General features: G+C 41.8%; 1 protein-coding gene across 1 annotated transcript; it reads right to left on the minus strand.

The window, feature by feature from the left end:
* Positions 1–7,079: 7,079 nt before the first annotated feature.
* Positions 7,080–9,495, minus strand: LOC146715207 (neuroligin-2-like). Its single transcript, XM_085451636.1, has 3 exons — positions 9,347–9,495; positions 8,204–8,566; positions 7,080–7,901 (listed from the first exon to the last, which is right to left on the minus strand). The coding sequence occupies exons 2-3, from the start codon at positions 8,302–8,304 to the stop codon at positions 7,520–7,522; spliced, it is 483 nt and encodes a 160-aa protein (XP_085307762.1). The 5' UTR covers positions 8,305–8,566; positions 9,347–9,495; the 3' UTR covers positions 7,080–7,519.
* Positions 9,496–9,771: the final 276 nt, after the last annotated feature.

The following is a 9,771-nucleotide window of genomic DNA, read 5'->3' on the forward strand; positions in this document are numbered from 1 at the left end:
TATTACTTCATTTTACCTTGTTTCTTCATTTACTTGTTTAACTTCTTTCATTATTACTTCATTTTACCTTGTTTCTTCTTTTACTTGTTTAACTTCTTTCATTATTACTTCATTTTACCTTGTTTCTTCTTTTACTTGTTTAACTTCTTTCATTATTACTTCATTTTACCTTTTTTCTTCATTTACTTGTTTAACTTCTTTCATTATTACTTCATTTTACCTTGTTTCTTCATTTACTTGTTTAACTTCTTTCATTATTACTTCATTTTACCTGGTTTCTTCATTTACTTGCTTGTTATTCTTATCTAAATAATAAACCAATTAAATTTATCCTTTGAGTATTTTTCATCTCATCTTTACAGAATCTTTCCAAAACATTTTCAAACATTCAGATCTGTCTTTTATTTTCTTCTTGAAACCTCATAAATGGTGAACTAAAAACCCGGAATATGGTTTGAAACATAGTTTCAGCTGAAACTGGCATAACATGCTGTGTGTGTGTTTGTGTGTGTGTGTGTGTGTGTGTGTGTGTGTGTGTGTGTGTGTGTGTGTGTGTGTGTGTGTGTGTGTGTGTGGAGAGAGAGAGAGCTCACAAAACTAGGTGGTGTTCTTCATTGTAATAGGAAAGGTAACATGGGTCCCCACCGTTTCTCAAAGACTTGTTTCTGTAGTCTGAGTATGTAATTTGTTCCATCAGACAGACACTCACTGGATCCATAGATTATATCTGGTTTTAACCATCTGATAGTTATGCATTTTAGGGCTGCAGTGAGTCATATATTTAGCAGGTAACTTTTGGCTTTGCAGTCAATATGTTCTGCAATCCTTCCCAACACTGCTACTGTAGGACTTAGTGGAATATTTACCTTGGAAAATGTCTTTGAGAGCATCAAATATCTGCCTCCAGAATACACAGAGTTTAGGGCAGAGCCACAATATATGAGTGTGGTTGGCAGAGTGTGTCCCACAGTTCCTCCAGCATGAACTCAGATGTGTTGGACCCATCTTAGCAGTTATTTCTGGTGTTCTGTAGAATCTGGTACATTAACGCCCCCTTTATTTTGGGCAAGTGCAGGATTTTGAGTCTAATTCTAGGCCGCTGTTTAGCCTACATGAAGTTAGAAATTCTTCAATACAGCTTGGACTCTCCACCATTTGACCCTTAGAACTGAAGAAGCTTCTCGGATGAGAGGTGAAACGTCTTCAAGTAACTCAAAGAAGTCCAGACGCTTTTCTTAGCAAGCTCCTTAGACTACGATGACCTGGATGACTGAGAACCTTCACAGACTTCTCCACACTTTAAATGCGCTCTAATGATGGGAACGTGTGGTAACATTTAGTCTTAACTGAAATAACATATTGCATCTATAAATGGGATTAAAATGTTTACCAAAGACTAACGTTTTTCATTCAGAACAAACAGCATATTTCAGGTTAGGGCTGCACAACTAGTCTGTCCAATATTAAAGTGACAGTTGTTTGTCACAATTATTCACAGATTGTTGTGGCAAAATGTGTTTTGATTGCACTGTCATGTCAGAATACTGCTTCCACCTTTACTTTGTGCTACACTCATGTTAATTAATCTTCATAAATTAATGTTTGCAAACACAAAATATAAAGTTTTCCACTCTGCTATTTGTACCTGCACAATAGATGTGAATAAAACTCAAACCTATACGAGCTCCTTCTCTGTTTCCCTGCAACATTTTGTATAGATCTAACTTTTTGCCACATAAAGAACCTTCTGATGTGTTTACAGTAAATGTATTTGATAGTAGCTTATTTTGTAACTTTTAGTGGGCCTATGCAATGTTCCCTCTAAGCTGCGCACGTGCGCAATTGCGCACTGCTGGCACAGTCTCTGCGCACAGAAATTCTGCGTTGCGCACCAAAAAAAATCTAACCTGAATTGAAATTAAAATTAATACTTTAACAATTCTGTTTTGCAGTGTTGGTCAGTAAGTGACTGGCTGCTCCCATATGGGAACGATGCCACCTTATCCCATAGTCCAGCCAATAATGCGTGTATGCGCAGCCAATCAACGTTGTTGACAGGCTATGACAGCGTCCTTATGTGCCGACACCAGTGTTTTAGCTGGCAAAGCGGCGTGGCTGATGTGGAGTGAAGCCATGTTAATGACAACGTGTACAACCATTGGAGATGTGAGCAGGACAGACGGAACAATTGACGGAAAAATTGGGGACTTTACACCAGTTTTTAAATTGTGTTGATAGACCACGTAAAACCAGAGTTGTGATAAAAACATCTGCAATGTTTTGTTTTCTTTCTGAATACTATCGTTGTTTATATTTACTGCAGGAAGAAACGGTAAAAACGGCGTTTTATAAGGAAAACACTCGAAAGCGCTCTCCACCTGTGAGCAAAAACAAACCCCACCCCCCTCTGCCTTTCCTATTCGTCCAAAAAAGTACCATGTCGACCAATCAAAGAATGATATGGCAACGTGGCGTCTAGTTGTTAAGAAACGGGGGGAAGTTTTAGGAGTGATGGCGGTGCTTTGAGATGTGAGAGATTTGCAACGTTTAGCGCAAATCTTGTGTAGTTAGTGTGTAGTGTAGTCAATAGTTTTGTTGTGTGTGTCAGAACAATGAGGCGACTGCTGAATGTTACAGGTGTTACAGGAGTGATGCATCTCCTGCTGTCAGGCCTGCAGGTATCAGGCTGTTGTTCTTTTCCTTTATCTCATAGTGGACAGAAATTATTTTTTGGAGGGGAACAAATAATTTGTGTGGCATCAGATTTGATGCAGAACAGCTGATTGTTCTGTAAATAGTTTGAAATGTTTATTTAAAAACGCCTTGGCTGCATTTAAAAAAATAGCTGCAAAAAACTTTGTTTGCCAAACTGAGTTACTTTTTTGAAGAAGTAACTATATAATTAATTGCTCAGCATTGGTCATTATTTACTATATTTTGTAGACAGAGAGTTACAGGACTCTCTCCCAGACCACAGACTCATGATACAAGTCAGAGCTGTATAAAAGAAAAAAGAAAGTTGTGTTTTCAAAATTGGAGTTCAAGTTATTTTTACTTCCAATAGTGTTAACATACTACACAGGTCATGAACAAGATTTTTTTTTACATTTTCATGGTAAATGGGCTAAAGCAGTTAATTAAAAGTAGTCTAACATAAATGTAAACGCTGTAATTTGATTATTTTAATAAACCATGTAACTTGGATGGATTCAATGCCGGCGTGACCACAGTGCACACGTCTGATGTCGCTCATTGGTCCAAGGGATTGCTCAGGGAGTTTGTGTGTTCGCTCAGACACGTGAAAAATTAGAGGGAACATTGGGCCTCTGACATTCAGTACCCAGTTATTAAAATGTTAAGTGTAAATCATCCCCAGCCCACAATAGCAGCTGAATTTACTACGATTTCAGATCTTTTTACATGTCAATAAGAAACCACCGATGTGTAAAACAGGCTGACAACAGAATGACGTAAACCACACTGCTGCAACTGTGCAGCTCTCAGGTTTGATCTATTGTTTCTCTCTGTTTTTATGACATTTTTCACTGTGGATTACAACAACATCAACATTAGAAAATGAAATACATTTATAGTAGGTGATCATTAATCACTATTATTGGCACTATTAAAGGGCTCCAAAAATCAAACTTTGCTTAGGGCACCACGGAGGGCCAACCCTTTTTACACTTCAACGATTGTACACAAAATACAATCATCCATCCTTCTATCTATTTATGTTCTTCCGCTTATATAATTCAGCATCACAGGGAAGCTGGATCCCAGTTGTTTTTCACAGAGGGCCAAGCAGTGGAGGGAGCTGCCGACCTCCCAGCAATACATGTAAAAGCTTTATTTTACACTGACTCTGGTCATCTTTATCTATCATAAAAATGTTCTTCATGATCTGAAACACGTAAGTGTGTCAAATATGCAAACAGCTAAGAAATCAGGATGGGCTAAATCGTTTCTTACTGCACTTCTGTTAGGCGACTGAATAAAAACACAAAGTCAGCAGTCTGGCTATGAATGTCTTTAATGTTTCCCAGATCAGAATCACAGCATACAGTGTATAATAACTTCTAAAGTAAACAGAAATATCATCACCTCATTTATTTATATAATTTTACTTTACTTTTTTTAATAATCATCTTTTTTTTATTCCATTATTTAACATTTTTCTTCATCTCAAGTCTCGAGTTTCTGAGTTCAACAAAGAAAGTAGAAACAAGACAACAGGTGCAGATTTGCAATGGACACCAAGCTGAGGGTTTCTCTGTGGGTGTCACTGTCTCTGTGCACGTTTGACACTGTGGACGTGACACAGGATCATCCAATCATGAAGTTTTGCTTTGCTGACAGTTTCTAAGTGTTGGAATAAAATAAATCCAGCAGTTATACCACAGAAAGGACAAAGTGTGGCTCTAACAGCTGTTGAACACACACAGACTGTGATGTTCTCCACACGTCACCCATCGCTCTGCACTTTTCCAGCATCCAACTGTTTTTCTGCTACATAACATCACTGCAGGAGAAAAACAACGGACAGACAGACAGACAGCACAGTGTGACACGAGCAGGTCAGACCACCTGTGTGATCTCATGAGTCTGTGAGGATATGAGGCATCTTATGGTATCAAAGCCCTGGAGTCTGTCAAACATGGCTACATGTAAACACTGCTACATGTTAGGTGAGCTAACATTTAACTGACTGCACTTTTTTCAGTCTCAGTTTAGGTCATTTATGTCCTTACTGCGAATCACTGAAAGGCAAAGCTGGCTTTTATCGCTCTGATGTTACGCACATCATGCAGCACAGATTCATCTCTGATCACAAGACTCATATTTCAAAATAAAAGCGAGCTAAGGCTTGAAAAGAGGACGACGAATTTATGACAATCGCAGAGAAAAGAGCAACGAAAGGATTTAAAACTTGATGAAAATGTTTTTTCTCACTGAAAACTAGCAAATCCTAATAAACAGCATGACTGGCCCTCTGCTGTGAGGGGGCTTCAGTGGAGATGACTTCTGCTACAGCGACCTTCCTGCTACAGGATGGTCACATGATAACGATCAACGTTATGACAAAAATAAAATAAATGTTGAAAAAACAAAGACAAAACTGATCGGTGGTAAGGATGAACTCATTTGAAACCTCAAGCTAACGGCCATTTTTTTCTTCTCATTACAAACTGCACCTGTTGTCTTTTGTCATCACAAAATAAGCATATCATTCATTCACTCCAAAAAACCCCAAAAAAACAAAACATAAAATAAACAAGAAACTTAATATTTACAAATATTTTGTCTGTTTTTTTTCTTACACTTAAAAATGTACAGTTCTGATCTTCCAGATGTTTCGTCTCCATCCGTCTCCCAGTTTGGTATTTTCTTCTCTGTCCAGTGACCTCAGAGTGAGCGCTGAATGTGCCACAATGGCGCCCTCTAGTGTTAGCTTATAAAACCGACAAGGAGAAAGAACAGAGCCGAATGAAAGGACTCGTTTGTGTTCTCTCCTCTGCTGTAGCTGTGTGGTGCTGAGGTTAACTACACAACCCCTCGCCGCCTCCTTATACACAGGAGTGAGTACAAAAGGGTTCGTACGGACGCATCAGCCGGCCGTCCTTCTGCTCGACACTGTTAGCTGAAAGATGATCGGATCATCCTCTGTCCTGTATTTAAGGCTGAGAGTCTTTGTCCAGTCTCTTTTCCACAGCTACTGTCCACAGCACTGATCCACCTGCAGCACAGCCCCAGTCAGTTGTTTTATGATTTACATTGTGCACGTTTCCCTTCCAGTGAGCTTACAAAACCTCTGACAGGAGAAGTCAGGCATGTGTTTCCCCCACCTCCCCTTTTAGGCAGTAATAAAATAGAAAACAAACAATCAAACAGGCTAAAGCTAGAGCACAAGCAAAGACAGCACCGGTGACTAAGTTCTCCCATACTGGACGTACGCTACCACGTAGGCTCAAACAGCAGCACATCAGCTCAGTTTACATACTGTTGACATCTTCATCAGAGGATCAGCAGGGAGCGCTGCTGAGCTGCAGTCGTCTCCACCAGAGTGACGGAGCAGGAATCACAAACAGCACAAACCCACCGTGTTGTTTCCACCCTGTTCAGGAGATCTGAGCCCCCATCCCTTTTTTTCATGTTGCAGCTCTGCACTGCAGGCCCTGAACGCCTCCCGGTTACCCTCAGTGTGCTTAGAGTTTAATTTACAACCGACGAGCTCACAGATCATCTGCAGGCAGGTGAACGAACCCTTAATGTGAGGATAATAGCAGAGCTGACCTGAGGTCAGAAATGGTCAGGAACGGTGTCGACACAGTGAAGTCAGGTGTTTGGGAATTTGTCTGATTATCAGATTGGGGGGGTCGGTGTTAAATAACAAAGGTGGTGTAGGATGGAGAGAGGAGGAGGGAGGGAGCAGTGATGATATGGAGGAAGGTGATTGGTTAAGCAGCAGGAAGGAGCTCATGCTGGAGTCTGAGTTTTTACTGTTGGCCTTTTTCTGCTTTTTGTTTATTGTTGTCTGACGCGGGCCCGCCTACGCTTGAGTGATGCAGATGTGATATCACACTCACACAGCGACTGCCACTCCCACACACACACACACACACACACACACACACACACACACACACACACACACACACGACATAAGGGGGTCAGACAGGAGCAGCATCAGTCTCTGCTCTGTTTTGTTAATAACGTAGAAAAATTATTTTGTACAATCAAGCTACATCGACGGACGCTTTACCTCACGTACCCTAAAATGAAAAAGTAGTGACAGTAAGATGAAGGCTGCACATGACACCATGACTGAGTTCACAGCTGTTGCTTTGATTCTAACGTTTAAGACTTTTGGCATCGACTCCTTTTCAATAAATGAGTGCTGGGAGGCGTCGTTTGACTTCAGGAGCTCCTGCGATGCTCTTACTCTGCGGGAGAAAACCAAAAACCAAAAGTAGCAAACATGGAGCGATATGACTCGTTTAGATTTTGGGAAACGTGCATCGACAGGTACAGTGTCCTTTTCCCCGCGTCTTTAAAAATAATTCATGCATAGATCCCCCACTGAGAAAACCCTTTTATATACTTTCTCCTTTGTACACATTTTATATAGAACTATATATAATATCATTTCTCTATATCTATATTTTCAGAAAAATTATTTCCACACAATAAAAAACAACAATTAAACAAATGCTTCAAACAAAACAACAAAAAAAGAAGATGAAAGAAAGAAAAACACGACTGAGGCCAGTTTGGCACTTTGTCACGAGAACATGACAGAACTCTGTTAGTTGACGGTAAATAGCGATACTCTATTTTTCTTTCGTTTTTCTTCTCCCTCGATGAGAAATGAAACACAGCAGTACTTACTTGGCACCTAAAAATGCTGGTAGAATGAAAGATATCAGTGTTTTCATAGTTATATGTTTAGTATACGCCTCCCCCCTCCAAACTCCTCAGCAGATCGGGAATTTTTAGAGAAGAGCAGGAGGGAGGCGTGTCAAATGAGAGTGGAGTAGTCGCGGGTGTCTCCGGGAAAGAGGTCCTGGGGCGGGCGCTCTGAGCCCTCGGGCTCGGGATCTGACGGGAAGGTAGGGTAAGGATGACGAGTGGTTTGAGGCCTCGTGGTGCCGGGATCACGGCCTGCAGGGGAGCGCGTAGTGGTGGGAAAGAGCACGTCGTGCAGGCTGTGAAGATGAGGGACTAATTCCAGCCAAAAGGCCACTTTGTTAGCTCTGTAGTTGTCTCTGACACGAGGTTTCAAACCGATGTGAAGGTACTGCTTGTCCTTCGAGTTGAACTTGGTCCAGATGACCTCCTCGAAGCGGTTGGGCTTGGTATGAATGAACTTGGTGTCCTGAGGGACGGGCAGGTTGGGGTCCCTGGTGGAGCATAAAGGTTAAACGTTTCAGTTCAAAGTTATATTCAGTCTCCATTATAAGTAACATGTGGCATCAATACACTGAATACAGACAGGAGGCCCATTCTCTGTGCAGCCTTTAAACTATCTAAGACCAACCGGCTGCTCTGGGATCTGCATGCTTTTGGTCAACCAGTATGTTCAATTCTTCAAAGCCACACGAGAATTAAACTAGCAACCCAGATTCAAGTATTCAAGATGACTAGAAGGCTGTCAGAGAACATACAGTAACGTGTACAGTTTACACTACGACATGAGGCCTACCCAGTCTTTGCGAAGTTAGTCCAGTAAGTCATGACCACTGCGCTCAGCATCACATCGTTCTTGGAGAAGTTGCACGGGAACAGGTCCGTGGCACCGATCATCGGTACGCCGAACACGTAAGGTATCTCGTCTCCGCGGCGTCGGCCCACTCGGGCCGCGTCTCCGTCTGGCAGTGGTGGTAGAACGTGTAAAAGTAAACTGGGGACTGAAACTCAGCATGGAGTTTGGCAGTGGCCACAGCTGGTGCCACCCACTGGTGGTCCGTAAACAGGGCCAACAGAGTCTTCCGCCGCATGTCTCCGTTGTCCCTGTCCGCCCAGTCTGTGTACATGAACTTAATGGTCTCCCTCAGGATGTCTTTGCCTGGTGAAGAAGCACAGGAGGGGACAAAAGGAGGGGGAAGAAAGATAAAAGTGAAAAACTGCTAAGAGTAAAGTAACAGCAGTGCGAGACATTTTTTAAGAGATCGGTCTGATCAAAAGATGTGAAACCAAAGCAAATGTTGGTGAGATGAACCAAGAGCCAGGAAGCGAGTGAAAAATCTAGAGAGGAAAAAAAAGTCTTTCAGATAACAGAACGAGTGACAGGCACAGAGAGGAAGCATGACTGCATTATCCAAACATGTCTGTACTGTGACTGTGGTCCGGCTGTGACGGGTTCGCAGGCCGATCTGTCAGAAACACAGACACTGAGACTGGGAGCCGACTACCTGGGGGATGATAGCATTACTGCCCACAGAGCCTCAAAGGTTAAGGCGTGATGTGGATGAGTGGCTCTCTTTAGCACGCTTGTCTTGTTTGATGCACTTCACTGGGCTCACATGTTACTGATTCCATTCTTTACTCGCATGTTTTAAACGCTTAAAGCACTTTCACAGGTCTTTATATTCTTTTGAAAATTCATGTGAACTCAAGCTGTCAGAACTGTAATGTAAGCTTTGATAATTGTCCACATTTGTCATTTTGACGATTATCCGTTTATTTTAATCCATTTATTACAGTAAACAGAAAAAAACTAACAGATCAACAAACGCGGCTCCTAATAAGACAAAACCTGATGATGCTGCAAAATGCAGTTAAGTGAGAGGAGGCTGTAAAATGGAATAACTGAAAAAGTGGCAGTGTACAGAGGTGGCGTCCTCACCCTCTGGGTATCCGTAGAGGTTGTCAACAAAGTTGGAGATGGTGTAGTCGAACGCCGCAGCTGAGATGCCGTCGTTGTCCTCACTGTCGTCCACAAACTTCAGCCCCTCTCCCTGGTTCACTCCTATCAGGATGTCATAGTTGAGGAACTCCCCCTGGTGGAGCAAATGAGGAAGAACATGCTGAGTGCTGGAACAGAGCCTGTGTGCATCACAAGTCTACAACAGGAAGTGCAGCTGAAACACAGCTTTGTGAATTGGCAGCATTTCATTTCCCAGTAAACAAAATAAAGATTAGCTGTTGCCATGAAAGTCCTGCTATAAACTGTAAATACTGCAATATATGCAGGGTTCATACACATTTTTCAGGGTCAAATTCAAGCACTTTTTAAGCACATTCAAGGTCGATTTTCAAGCTTTTCCAGCA

This window comes from Copadichromis virginalis, linkage group LG3 (assembly GCF_057382275.1).
Source record: "Copadichromis virginalis isolate Kocher_CV1m ecotype Utaka linkage group LG3, C_Virginalis_male_GT1.1, whole genome shotgun sequence".
Classification (NCBI taxonomy): Eukaryota; Metazoa; Chordata; class Actinopteri; order Cichliformes; family Cichlidae; genus Copadichromis; species Copadichromis virginalis.